General features: G+C 33.1%; 1 protein-coding gene across 6 annotated transcripts in view; it reads left to right on the forward strand.

Moving 5' to 3' along the window:
- The window catches only part of LOC109046093 (cytohesin-1), a 60,392-nt gene that overhangs the window by 43,160 nt on the left and 2,306 nt on the right, over positions 1-14,926 (forward strand). For 5 of the 6 annotated variants that reach the window (XM_042735856.1, XM_042735858.1, XM_042735857.1 and 2 more), the window contains 9 exons: positions 5,313-5,377; positions 6,475-6,541; positions 6,930-7,048; positions 9,194-9,274; positions 9,398-9,510; positions 10,484-10,632; positions 11,184-11,296; positions 13,727-13,805; positions 13,920-13,991. In XM_042735856.1, the coding sequence (XP_042591790.1) occupies positions 5,313-5,377; positions 6,475-6,541; positions 6,930-7,048; positions 9,194-9,274; positions 9,398-9,510; positions 10,484-10,632; positions 11,184-11,296; positions 13,727-13,805; positions 13,920-13,991 (858 nt within the window). The remainder of the gene's footprint in view (positions 1-5,312; positions 5,378-6,474; positions 6,542-6,929; positions 7,049-9,193; positions 9,275-9,397; positions 9,511-10,483; positions 10,633-11,183; positions 11,297-13,726; positions 13,806-13,919; positions 13,992-14,926) is intronic. The other variant, XM_042735854.1, reaches the window with a different exon arrangement.

Consider the following 14,926-nt stretch of genomic DNA (forward strand, 5'->3'; position numbering starts at 1 on the left):
CCTGGGGTATAGACTGTAACAGCTGGCTCTTGAAGGGGGAGCAGATGGTGCAAGCCAAGTCCAGCAAATTCAATTATGCTGGTTCTATTACGCAACTGGAATGTCAACCATTAATGACCCTCCTGCCAAACACTGTCCCCTTCCTCTCTTAAACGACTTAATCAATCATGCAAACTTCCAAATGATGTTTTGTGGCATATCTTTGGCATTCATCTGCCATCCATCTATTTCTTGATTGCCCTTGAACAGCATGACTGCCTTCAGCAGAGGAATCCCTCTCTATTAGAATAGTCATCTTTACTCTTATTAAATTAGACATTTATTTATTTAGTTAAGATACAGTATAATTTTTTGAAAGTAGGTTTTATATATATTTTTAAAGTTAGGAATTTGTTCTATATTTATTTTATTTTTTTATATAGAAATTTGTTATACAATAACAGTCTTGATATTGACATTTCTTTTGTACACGTCAAAAATAAATGTATTACATTTATTACAGTTTAAAATGTATGTTTTTTTAATATAAATTCTGTAATTTTTTTTATTATTTCATTTTATGTGTTTTTTTTCTGTTGTTTTTTATTTTTCAATTTATCCTTCAGTCATTCTAATATGCTGATTTAGAAGCATTTCTTATAATTATCAATGTAGAAAACAGTTGTGCTGCTTAATATTTTAGTAAAAACATTTTTTATGATTCTTTGATGAACAGACAATTCAAAAGAATGGCATTTATTTGAAGTAGAAACCTTTTGTAATATTATAACTGTCCTTTCTTATCAATTTATTGCATCCTTGCTGATTAAATGTATTCATTTAAAAAAAAAAAAGTGTTTTTTTTGTGTGTGTGAGGTGTTGTTTTTAAATTTTTTTTTTTTTTATTATTCTTTAAAGCTTTCTGTCTATAACATTGCAATCTGTGCAAAGCATTTGCAGCTCCATGACAAAGTCAGTAAAAGCTCAGCTTTAAGACTTTTTTATTTAGTTTTTGAAAAATGTCTGTCTGGCTGAGTAAGATTCCTGGGAGTGTCATGATAAGCTGGTAGCAGAGGATTTCTTTTTGCCTTACTCTCTATATATGTGGCGACAGACAGTAGAAGAATTTCTGTCTCGCCGACAAACAGTAGAAGCTGGGTTAACTGGAGCATTATAAAACCCCAGTCTCTCCTTCACATGAGTGGAGCTTGTGATGGGTCATGATCAGAGAAAACTGATCCAATCAGCTTAATGTAGCAAACTACCTCCTCTCCAGACCCTCTTACACTCGTAATGAGGAGCGGTGTGATGCTGCTCACCAACAGACCCTCCCTCTGACCTGAAGACACAAGACTGCCTTTGGGCAGTGGGGCTGTACAGCATTCACAGTGGGTTACATACCAAGGTTTCATTGGTGAATACAAATGAAATTTTACAGTTTTTGATACCAAAACAAACACTAATATGCAGTTGAAGACACATTTCTCCAAATGAGGACATTTGGAGAAGTATGTGTTCAACAGGATATTTGTGCGTTTTTGATCAGTATACACACTTTCTCTCCCAAGTCATGGTCTGATCTGAATCAGGTCAGCTCTGCTGTTTTATTACTCCTCTCAAGTGAAAGAGACTAGACAGAACTTTAGCTCTCATGTATAAATAAACATCTGTCATTTCCCAGAGTGCTTCTGATTTTCATTACAATAACCACTGATTTTGAAAATCGATGCTTGGCTGTCTGAGCTAAATGGTTTTTGTTTGTGCTCACTGAACCGGCAGTGTGTTCAGACATTCGGCAGATCCAATCTGGCTCTGTCTTTTGTATCCGGTGCTACGTGATGCAGCCCCTGAAGGTCTTGCGTGGTTATCGATGATACTCTGTCAGTCCAATTAGGGTTAGCCCAAGCTGATCGATTTTTAGGTGGTCTGACATTTGAAGTTTGGAGAAAAATAGATTGAGGAAAATGATAAAAGTAGTGGTTAGAAATATTTAGTGGTTTTCTGTTCATCTGTTAATGACATTTGCATTTACTTGAAGATTTTTTTTTTAAATTTATTTGTAATTTATTATTTTTTTTTCTAATATAGGGCCCTATGAAATCCATTAATTTTTTTCCCAAATTTCGTCTTTTTTCATTTTATTTCGGGCCCTATGAAATCCATTACATTTTTTAATTTTTCTAGACTCTGTTTTAATGGTTAAATTAAATTTTATTTATCAAAAACATGTAATTAATTTAAACCATGAAATGAACAATATTAAACAGCAATTTGATAAACTTAAAAAAAAAAATAATAATAATTTAGGCCCTGTGATTTTTTTTTTTTTTTTTTTTTATTTTTTTTTTTTTTTTTTTTATTTTTTTATGTTTTTCTTTTTTTTTTTGTTTTTCTTTTTAATTTTTTATTTTTTTATTAAATATAAGAGCATCTTTAAGTAATTGATATCATTTAAAAAATAATTTATTATTTTATTTGTTTATTTCCAGAAAAACTGTTTTGTATTTATACTTTTCTGCTAAATAAATTCTGGTAAAGAAAAAAAAAATCTGGTAAATATTATTGAAATATTAAAATATTGTTTTAATAATTTTATTATTAGTAGTTGTAGTATCATTATATTAAGTAATATTTCTGTCAAAGTTTCTTAAAGTTAAACCAAACTTTTATTTTGACAGGTTGCTGTGAAGACTATGTTTCTGTTTGTGTAAGAAACGGTAAAATGCTCATGAAGTGACAGTGAGCAGTTCTAGAGATTATGTTTATGTACTCGCATATTGCGTGTCTCCGCCATTCATTTGCAAAGAGACACACAAAACATGCAGGATTCATATGTAAATTGTATTTTTGTGACTTAATATTCACAGACACTAGTCTGTATTGCATTTTGTTTTGAGCGTACTACTGACTTTTTTTTTTTTTTTTTTTAGGGTTTTTTTTTTTTTTTTCTTAATAGAAGCATAAGCACATTGGCCAAAATATTTCACAAATGAATGGGTGTGTATAACTTAATGTCTAAAAAATGGGAAGTGATGGTGGGTATAAATGTCATGTACTAAATAAAATGTAGTGATTAACCAAATGGTTTCAGGTCTCATCTTTGATACCAGCAGGACGATTAGTAAATTGCTCATGTAATATTTGTCTAATGGAGATGAAGTGCCTGATTAAAGTGACTGAACTGCCAAGCTCAACCTCTCTGTCTCCATAGAGCCCTGCTGGACAGTCCTGGTTCCTTTCTGGTCCAGCTGGAACATTCTGGCTGTTGCCAAGAGACAACAAAAAAAAAAAGGAATACATTAAATGCATTGCAAAAGGATAAAACGAATGGAAAAGTGTGGGCTGGAAACTTGTAGTGTTTGTTTACATGTTACCTTTATATGGCAGCTGTTGCATAGCAACAGTCAGATAGAACATCATTATCATGACCACTTTATTCCATCTTTGTGCCCGCAGCCGTTAGGAGTTCAAAAAAAAAACTTTGTCTGATTCACTGGACTATTTGTAATGACTTTCCATGCCTTCTAGAGACGATTTTAGACTAAAACAGGACATATTTATGGTCGTACAAAGTGTACCATATTAATCATGTGGTTTCTTCATCCCCAGATTCTTGGTCTCTTCAGAGCTCTTGGATTGTCCTTTCTATAACTCATTGATTTCTTTAACACATTTCTTCATAGAGCACCAAAAGCACTTGTCTGGGTCAGTTATTCCAGCTGCACTCCTGTCATGAGGTTTCAGGGTCATTCACACACTCCGAAAATGTATAGCGGAGGAAGGTCAGATGTTAAAAGGCTACTTATTTGACCTTTCTAGATGCTATTGCTTTAGAGGGATGTGGGGTTAATGCAGAATGCATCAAAAGGGCAAAGATATGTGTGTGTGTGTGTGTGTGTGTGTGTGTGTGTGTATGCAAGCACATATCCTTGGTGGATTGGTAATATGAATCTTATTGATTTGTCCCTGGGCTGCTTCAGGAAGATGTATTGCTGAGAGTGTTATGGCACACACACTGACTACGCGCATACAGTACACACTCACATGTGGATCGTACAATATAATACACTTTATATACACCAAATAAAAGTAAAATTACAGTACTACATCAGCAACATACATCTGCTCAGCTGCATTTAAAACACTGCTGTCATAAGTCACATGTTTTTGAATGTGGTTTTGTGCGTTACTCTGTACTCACTTTTACTCTTTCTGTGACATGATACCAAAATGTCTTTGATTGATATCAGCAAAAAAATCACGATTCTTAAAACAAATTATAATATCACAAAAAGACATGTTCAATAAAATGTTCATTTTAGTAGATACATATTAATTTACATATTAACAAACTAAATTAAAACACTGACAAGTGTCCATATATTTCCCAATTAAACAATTGACAACTTATTTTATTTTATTATTTATTAAATTAATAAAGTAAACAATTAAAGAACAAAGAAACAAATGGCAAGCAATAGAACTTCTATAGAAGTTTTAGAATTAGAGTTATAGTAGAATTTCTGGTCCTCGAATCTGATTGGTTGAGAGACTTTTCTAGCCATGTGATATTCTAATGATAACAGAACTCCATCCGTTATATCACTCCGCTTGCAGTGTTTCTCACAGTGAGTGTCATTGTGGACACCCAAATCCACTATAATTTTATAAATAATACTGTTTTTTTTTGTCACAGAATGTAGTTTCAAGATTTCAAATATGTGGTTTGTTAATGAAGTTAATGTGTATTTGAAAATTAGCAGACTTTTTCATAGATGTGAGCTCCAGGGCATCAGCGGCCTCGGGCCTACAGCCGAATCACAACCATGCTGATATGCAGCAATATCACACTGCTACTTGTGATTTATACACACACGCACACACACATTTTCATTTTCTGTGAAAGTAACCTGTCATTGCTAAGAATAAGATGAAGGCATTTCTCAGCTTTTCTGGAATCATTGGGAATTGCTTTTCTTTTTTCATGCGCGCGCACACACACACTCTCAACATGTTTTTTCTCATATACCCTTTTGATCTCTTTATTACTCCTCCTCATTTTTCATCTCTGTCCCCCCTTTCCCTTCTCCCTTACAAATGCTACTTCATCTTGATATCTTATGCAGGTGCCACACTGCACCATGATTGAATGTTTCATACTCTTGATAATCACATTAGATATTTATGATCCTCTGTGTTCATTTTATTAGATTCACAGCTCTCCATCACTTCCTCTGGCAGGCTGACTTTGAATGGGACGTCAGAGGGCAGCTCTACCTTCATTTCTCCTTTCGATTAGTTTTCATTTTCTCTCTCTCTTTTTTTTTTAATAGCGGCTCAAGGATGAGATAGCAAAGGTGACGAATGAGATCGAAAGTCTTGGCTCCACTCAAGAAAGGTAAGATGTGTGAGTTTATTTTTCATTCTTTACCACAGTCCAATCCTTCAACTGGTGTTCGTTATCTGATTCTGCCATATTCACACACAAATGCACATTCTCCATTTACTCATAAGCAACCACAGAGGAGTTACACACACTCAGTTTGAATATTTAATGACAGTGCCCCCTGCGGGAGGGGAGGCTGGTGAATTATGTACGGCTGTTTTGGTAAGAGAGGGTGTAATTTGTATAAATTGGCTGAGATGTGTTTAGGACTTTGCAAGAATGTATATTAACATCATACACTATGTATCATCACAGTTTGGTCTATTTACTTTACATTTTACATTCAAAGGAAGCATAATTATAAAGGAAGCCTTTTAAACAGGATGTTTAATACTGTTTTAATGCAGTCTGAGGGGCCATTAACGCATAACATGTTTTTATTATGCACTGCACCGCTTTTCCATTGTTTTTCTTTGACAATGGTCAAAAACATTTGTCTAGCATGTGTTTACAAAGTTAAAAGAAGTGCTTATTTCTTTATTCCACTGCCCGCATCTTGCGTTTTTTCAGTGCGAATGCTTCTTCTATGTGAATGGCCCCTGATACTGCCTGACTGCAGTGACCCATATTCCCAGACCAAACAGAATCACATCAAAGAATATACATCAAACTGAATCAGGCCCATTCATTATACATGATGCACGATCCCCCTGGGGCCACCGAACACTTCACAGGAATGCCCACTTTGATTCACATGAGGGCCATTTGGATGGAAGAAATCCATTTTCAGAAAGTGTTCCATGTCATTAACCTTCCTTTCATGAAATTCTTTTGTCGCTCTTTGTTCCTCCTCCACCTTTAGTGATGTCATGTGGCCACAATGGAAGGTACAGTAGTGTGCGGCCCCTTTTACAGCCTGTGGCTTTTAACATTACATGTCACCCCGCCATCCAAAAGTGCATTTGGTTGAGTGGTTATTAATGATGTCATTATGAGGCCCTGACAGGCGTAGGTGTTGTACAACTCCATTCCCTGAGTTCTAGCTTTAGATTGCAGCTGTCAAAAACCTACCCAGCATTAATAAAGCCCTCATCTCTCTGTGTTTACAGAATAAACATGCAGCGGAGTAAACAGGTGGCTATGGGGCGCAAGAAATTTAACATGGATCCCAAAAAGGTAAACTAGCGCTGGAGTGTAATACAAGAAGCATCTATTTTTTGTATTTGAAGTTTTCTCCATTATAGAGATATGGATTGGTAAAGAAAATGGTCCCCCATTACATCAAAAACATTGCCATTTTGCATTTTTAAACCTTTGAACTCGTGTGAGTGCACATATTATCATAAGCACATGCTAAGCATTGTGCAACCACACCATTTTCAGTTCATTTCCATAGATTTACCAGAATCCAAACTCATAGGTTAAAGTTGAGAAAGCAGGATAAGAAGTTGATTTTTTTTTTTTTTAAATTATGTATTTTGCCAACAGGAAACATTAACAATTACAGTGAATGCATGTAGGCTGCTTTGGAAGTTCTTTATGCTGAATGATGTGTTTTTCTCAGGGTATTCAGTTCCTCATAGAGAATGAATTGCTGAAGAACACTTGTGAAGATATTGCTCAATTTCTCTACAAGGGTGAGGGCCTCAACAAGACAGCCATCGGAGATTATCTGGGTGAAAGGTATGAATGAGTCTTTCTGCTGATGGTTGAGAGAGACAGAGCTTGGCACTAAAGACTGGAGTAATGGCTTCTGAAATTCATGCCATCGTCACAGGAATACATTACATTTAAAATATATTTAAAGAATAAACAATTATTTGGAATTGTAGTATTATTTCACATTATTATTACATTACATTATATTACTATATCTACTATATTTTTTTAAATAAAATATATGCAGCTTTGGTTTGCTTAAGAGACTTCTTCAAAAACATTACTAATTAATGTGGTCGGTAATATCTTTTAGTATATATTCCATTTCTGAGTTGTCAGTAGACAAAAACTGATTTAAAACTATTTTTCAGAGTTTTAGGCTACAAGTTCTTTAATTGCTTTGCATACTGGTCAGATAGTGGGAGTTTTTTGACCAGAATGTATGGTGGGCCAGTAGTGCACAACACAACACAACAGAATTAACACAACACAATGGAAACAATACACAACAAAACAAAATTACCACAACACAATTAGCACAACACAACAAAATTAGCACAACAAAACGGAAACAAGCAGCCACAGAACGCAATTATCACAACACAATGAAATTAGCACAACACAATGGAAACAAGACACAATACAACAAAATTAGCACACGACAAACGCATTTAGCACAACACAACGGAAACAATTCGCAAACAAAACGGAAACAATTCGCAAACAAAATGGAAACAAGCCACAACACAACAAAATGAGCTCAACACAATGCAATTAACACAACACAAACAAACGTAAACCAATAAAATTAGCACAACACAGTGGAAACAAGCTGCAACACAACGAAATTAGTCCTTTGCGTTGTGTTGTGGCAATTTTGTAGGGTTGTGCACTACTGGGTTATCGAAAGAATGAGCTGCATTTTGGACCAGATATTTATTCCAAGCTATGCAAAAGCTACTTTTAACTTTCATGGCCTTTAAACACAGTCATGTGCTTTCTAACAATTTACTATCAAGCAAAACTAGGTTAATGGAAGTTAAACAGATTTTGGCTTTTTTGAAGATCTGAATTTGCTATATCTAGAATCAGAGCTCGGGGGAGGATGACCTCACCGATCATAAGCTGGTCCAGTACTACAATCTGTCAAAAGCCATTATCTACTGCATCAAGATGGCCTGTGCCCGCATGAAAGTGCTGTGTTTTGCATTAAGGGTCAGCTTACACATTTATTGATGGACTGAAATTCAATGTCAGTGCCAGGTCATCAGGGACCCTGTCAGAGCAGGAAGGAAAGGTGTATATAGTATGTGTGGAGGATTTATTTCCCTCACTCAGTGTAATTATAGACATGCATGATTGCACTTAAATTAAATGGACAGTCCACAAGAAAAATTAACATTTTACAATTATTTACTTATTCTTATTTTATGAATAATAATTAGAAGTAAAAGTTGATAGTATATTAAAAAGTATAAAAGTATATTTTTCATTAACTGTCACAAATTATATTCAGTTTTTTATTAATACTTAACTAATCATCTGTCTTGTAAGTTACTTTAGCTATCATTCCAATAACCTTTAATCAGTCAATAATGCTCTTTCTCTAAATGAACACCCACATAGATGCAAACACATTATTTTCTGTGTCACCTGAGGAAAATCAATAGTGAATCCCAGGATCATTGCTGAAGTGAGGTTACGGCAATGCCAGGCTTGATGAAGGAGTGCAGAGCTTAATGGACAGACCCCCCGAAGTGGTTTAATGCATTCGCAGCTCAATTGATATTATCGACATGCCCCATTTCCACACTGAAGAAAGAGCTAGTTACACACGGCCGGTAAATCCCAGACGTAATCCCCCCGTGAGATTTAATGCTCACTGGAGACGTCTGAGAGGAGGATCACAGCCGTAATTCCATTCACAGTGTGAACGTTACAAGTTTTATAACTACAGATAAGGTTTTTTAGTGGCATATGTCTTTTCTTTACGAATTTATGTAATTAATTTAAACTTAGCAAAAACTTAGTAATACTGTTAATTTGCTATTTTGGTATTCCCTGAAAGAAAAACAAATCTATTTGTAGCATTTTTCACCAGATGTCACTGTAACATCATTGCTGTTGATCTAAGATTGAATCTCCTGTTCAATTTGATCTCATTTCCAGGGATGAGTCCAATATTCAGGTTCTTCATGCCTTTGTGGAGCTTCATGAATTTACAGACCTCAACCTGGTTCAGGCACTCAGGTGACAAAATACAGATGTATAGATTACGATCTCCTTTGACAAATTCAGCAAATTGATTTGATAGTCTCATTATGTCATTACGATCTCATTAATACAGTTAATTTCTCCCCATGCTTCATGCAGACAGTTTTTATGGAGTTTTCGGTTACCGGGTGAAGCTCAGAAGATCGATCGAATGATGGAGGCTTTTGCCCAGCGTTACTGTCAATGCAATCCCGGTGTCTTTCAGTCCACAGGTATGTATGTATATGTATAATAATATGATTTTGCAATGGGTTGTAACAATATAAAAAATTCAGTAGTCAATACTAGTGAAATTTCATGATTTTTAAGTAGAAACAAATATGATGTTGAATGCACTCCGTTGCTTTTAAATAGTAAATATTTGTATGAATTTTTTATTTTATTTTATTTTATTTTATTTTATTTTATTTTATTTTATTTTATTTTATTTTATTTATTTTATTTATTTTATTTGTTTTCTTTTTTTAATTTATTCTAAAATTTAATTTATTGCTGTGATGTCAGCTGAATTTTCAGTTTTTATTTTTTTTTTTTTATTTTATTTTATTTTATTTTATTTTATTTTATTTTATTTTATTTTATTATTTTATTTTATTTTATTTTATTTTAACAAAATGACACTGATTATCTCAATTCAAAGCTGTTGTTTACCCCAAAGACCCAGTCCCTCTGCAATTTCCCTACACTCACACCCACTCATACATGTCTTGGGCTCTCTTCATAAATTTTCCATGCTCTTAGTCATGCTAATATGCATGTAAAGAGTGCTGCTGATGTAGAGCACTTCCATGCCGCCCACATGTTGCTCTGCAGAGTGGCTACACATGGCCTGTCATGAGCACTTTGCTGCATTTCATCAAGAGAAAATGCAAAACATAAATATTCTCCTTGGCTGCTACAAAGTTCTAGCAACAATAGATCAGTCAGTCATTTCATGTAATGAATATAAATTTGAGAGGTGTTGAGGGTGTTATGAATGTATTCCTAAAATTATGAATACAAAGGGGAGTAGAGATGCAAGTAATGTTGGCTTAAGCACTATTTGGAGACTACTGTGTTCTCAGCATGACATCTGTGTAAGAAAATGAGCATGACTCCATAGTGTTTTGACGTCAGTTAACTCAATGCATTTGGGCCAGTTTGTACATGTAATCTCCTGTAAGTGCTAAATATATCTCTTTGCAGATACATGTTATGTGCTTTCATTCGCAATCATCATGTTGAACACAAGTCTGCACAACCCTAATGTGAAGGACAAGCCATCTGCAGAGCGATTCATAGGCATGAACAGAGGCATCAATGATGGAGGAGATCTGCCAGAAGACCTGCTCAGGGTTAGTGTCCCACACAGTTTTTTTCTTTTTGTAATTTATAATAATTTATTGTGTTTATAGTTGTTGTTGTTATCTATTTTTTTATGTATTTGTTTTTTATTATTTTTTTAATCATCACTTATAGGTTTTACTATTATTATTTTTATTACATATTTTATTATTTATGTTTTAGCTGCAGTAGTTTGATTTTATATATGTGTGTGTGTGTGTGTTCTTAATTACTAGACTTTATTTTTATTTTATTTTATTTTATTTTATTTTTTTTTATTTGTTTTATGAATGTCAGACTATTGGCCAACCATGGACAAATTTAAGGCATTTTTTCCCCCAATATTTATTTTATTTTATTTATTTTATTGTATGAACGTCAGACTATTGGCCAACCATGGACAAATTTAAGGCATTTTTCCCCCCCAATATTTTTTATTCCTTTTTTATTTTTATTATTAAGTTGTGCTAATAGCAATGACATTTTTCATTTCCCACACGATTTTAAACTCTAAATACAATTTTGAATTTTGAAGTACAACTCAATTTAAACACTCCTGCAGAACCTTTTTGAGAGCATTAAGAATGAGCCCTTCAAGATACCTGAAGACGACGGCAATGACCTCACGCACACCTTCTTTAACCCCGACCGCGAGGGCTGGCTGCTCAAACTGGGTGAGTGAGTGTTTCTCTGCTCGGAAGATAAAGAAATGGGACTGGATGACACACGTGTCCATTAAGAATCCTAAACATGAAGTGTCTCATTAGTGTCAAAATTAGATGAATTATCTTATTTCATCAGAGCTGTGAATTGAAAGTCTTACATTGTGTAAAGTAATAGTCAAGAAGCATGAGGCCAAATGCTTTGTAGTCCAAAGCTAATCTAAAATAGCTGATACAACCTCCTTATTTATCCGCATGCTGCTCATATTTCAGCTCAGCCTGGGTTTTCCACCAGGCTGACACACACAAGTGTTTTATTACAGTCTTTTGTTACAATATTTTGCTTATTTTGGTAGTTAATTTCATTGTTTTCTTTCTTCCACATTTGTTTTTGGTTTGATGTTGTCTTTCTTCAGGAGGTATGTACACTGGTTTTCCTTTAGCTAGCTCATTAAGCTATGCTTCCAGGTGCTTTGCGCTTTCATTTACTCCATTTGTTTGTCTTTTTTTCCGTTTAATTTAACAGATATTTCATTTGATCAAAATGAAAGTGTCTGAGTCTGTTTGCCTCATTTGAGTTTTAACTGGTGTGCTGTTGCTGCGCTGTTGTGCTGTGCTCACGATGGGCTTGTGATGTTTGCCAGACTCTCAGCCAGCTTTCTCCATCTTCTTGGAGATCATCCTGTCTGTCAAACATTACTGTTGGTCTCTACTGCACCCATGTGGTCAGTTGAAGTACTGCCTGCTCTGCAGTCTTTACATGCAGTTCTGCGAATGTTACATGCTGCATACACATAGGAAATAGATGTGTGACTGTGCACATTTGTGTAAAAATTAGTGCTGTCAAGCGATTAATCGCATCCAAGATAAAAGTTTTTTTTTTTTTTTTTTTTTTTTTTTTTTTTACATAATATGTTTGTGTACTGTGTATATTTATGTATATAAAAATACACACACACATGCATGTATATATTTAAGAAAAATGTTATATTTGTATTTTAAATATATTTATATATAATAAATAATATATACATGTAAATATTTTTAAAATATATACTGTATGTGTGTTTATATATATATATATATGCATAATACATTTACACAGTAGACACATATATTATGTAAACAAAAACTTTTATTTTGGATGTGATCAATTATGATTAATCGTTTGAAAGCACTAGTAAAAATGTGTGTTTGTTTGCGACAGGGATAGCACAGAAATTATAGAAGATGATTTAGACCTAGCACAGCTGATATAATGGTACAATATTCATGCAGTTTGTAATGAAATGTTCATTTGGGTGATTATTTATTTATTTAAAAAAACTTTTTAATTTTTAATTTTAGTTGTGTCCTCATTTTTAAGTTTTTTTTTATTATTATTATTATTTATTCATTTATTTACATATTTATTTTACTTTATTATTATTATTTATTTATTTATTACTATAGTGTCTGTACTTTGTTGCATTTCTGAAATTTTGTACTTTTAGATATTTCTGTTAAGGATGTGTCAAATGTCTTAATTTATCTTATTTCTTATTTTTAGTAATTTTATTATAAACTTTTGATTATTTATATTTTTCATATATTTTTAGCAACAGCGATTTGATTTGCATCCTGTGCTTTATCTGCTAGAAATATTAATTAACGTTGTTGTTGTTGTTGTTATTATTTTAGCAACAGTGGTTTAGCATTCTGTAATTTTTTTTATTTTCATATTTTTCTGTTTATACTTCTATACTATTTTTTGTTTTATCCTCACTTTTAAGTTTACATGTATATATACACACACACACACACACACACACACACACACACACACACACACACACACACACACACACACACTCACACACACACACACACATACATATTTAGGAACAGAGATGCTAGCAGCTAGAAATATTATTTTATATAAAACATTCCAAGTAACAAAACATCAGTTTTTCCGACCAATTTTAAAGATGCTAGCAGCTAGAAATAAAAAGAATAGTTTTCTCAAAATTTTAAAAAAGTTTTAAAAAGTTTGTATATAGTTTTATTATTTTTTTAATTGTTTTTTGATGTTTTTTTATGTATTTATTTGTTGTTTTGTATCTTTAATATATTGTAGATCTCTGGTCTCATTTAGATAATTTACTGAGGAGAGAGCTTTGCATTCATTCCTGCATTCTGAGCTACAATCTGTATATCAGGCTCATTTAATAACACATTCTCTTACTAATTTGGTCACTAACACCTTAAACTTGTGCCTGGTTCAGTGTTTTTGGGGTAACTGGCTTTTGTTCATGAGGCTTTGAGGCATCTGCTAATGTGAGTTCCATGTGTCTGTCTGTCTGCTGCTGCTGTGCCTCATGTCTCCGCTGCTCACCACAGTTATCCTCTACCAAATACTCACTTAATATACTCACTCCTTAATATACTCACCTGTTTGATCCACAGGTGGACGGGTCAAGACGTGGAAGAGGAGATGGTTCATACTGACAGACAACTGTCTGTATTATTTTGAATACACCACTGTACGTGAATCTGCTTTATTGCAGTTCAGTGATTGAATAATCCAATGTAAATATAAGCCATCCGTTGTGTTTTACTGCGGTCACACATGCTTCCTCTTCTGCATCTGTTTTCAGGATAAAGAGCCGAGAGGGATCATTCCTCTGGAAAATCTAAGTATTAGGGAAGTGGATGACTCCAAGAAGCCTGTAAGCTCTCTCTCACTTTTCCACCGTTTTATTCTCACATTTAAGTTACTTTGTGTTAAGGGAGTCATTATGTTTTTATTAATGTATTTGATTTGCTAGTTTGGTTTGGTTTTATCCTCACTTTATTATTATTGTTATTATTAATTTAAAACTGTAATATTTCTTTTTTAGCAACCACGGTTTAATTTGCATGCTGTTTTTTTGTCATTTTTTTTAATATTTTATTTTTATATTCTTTCTATTTTGTATTTGTGTATTTTTGTTTTATCCTCCCTTTTAAGTTTTATGATTATTGATAATTGTATTTATGTATTATTTTTATATATATTTTTAGCAATTGTGTTTGATTAGTGTTATTGCTTTATTATTATTTTTAAATATTGTCATATTTTCTTTCATTTTATTACTTTGTAATAACTTGTTTATCCTTGTTTTAAATTAATTAAAATGTTTATATATATATATATATATATATATATATATATATATATATATATATATATATATATATATCTCTTTATATGTTTTGTTTTATTAGTTATTATTAGTTAATTATTACTTAAGTTATTTATTATATATTATGTAAGTTATTTATTATGCAAACAGTGGTTTGATTGGCATTGTGCTTTTAATTTTTATAATATCTTTTCTACATTATTTTATCGTTTTAGTTTTAGTCTTAGTCTTTCTTTTAAGTTGTATAATAATAATAATAATAGTTGTTTTTTTTTTCTTCATCCTAGCAACCCCTTGCTTGTCAAGTAGTTGTCCAAACCATGTACTAGATGACTTTGAAAATGTTTGTTTGAAAATGTTTAACTTTGAGCTTTGAGTGGAGGTTATGGGTTTGCTAAAATCTCTCTCATACACTGCCGTCATTGTTCTGGTAACCTCAGTTTGCTCCAGTGAAATATGCTTGTGATTTAATGTACTGA

This window comes from Cyprinus carpio, chromosome B12 (assembly GCF_018340385.1).
Source record: "Cyprinus carpio isolate SPL01 chromosome B12, ASM1834038v1, whole genome shotgun sequence".
Taxonomy (NCBI): Eukaryota; Metazoa; Chordata; class Actinopteri; order Cypriniformes; family Cyprinidae; genus Cyprinus; species Cyprinus carpio.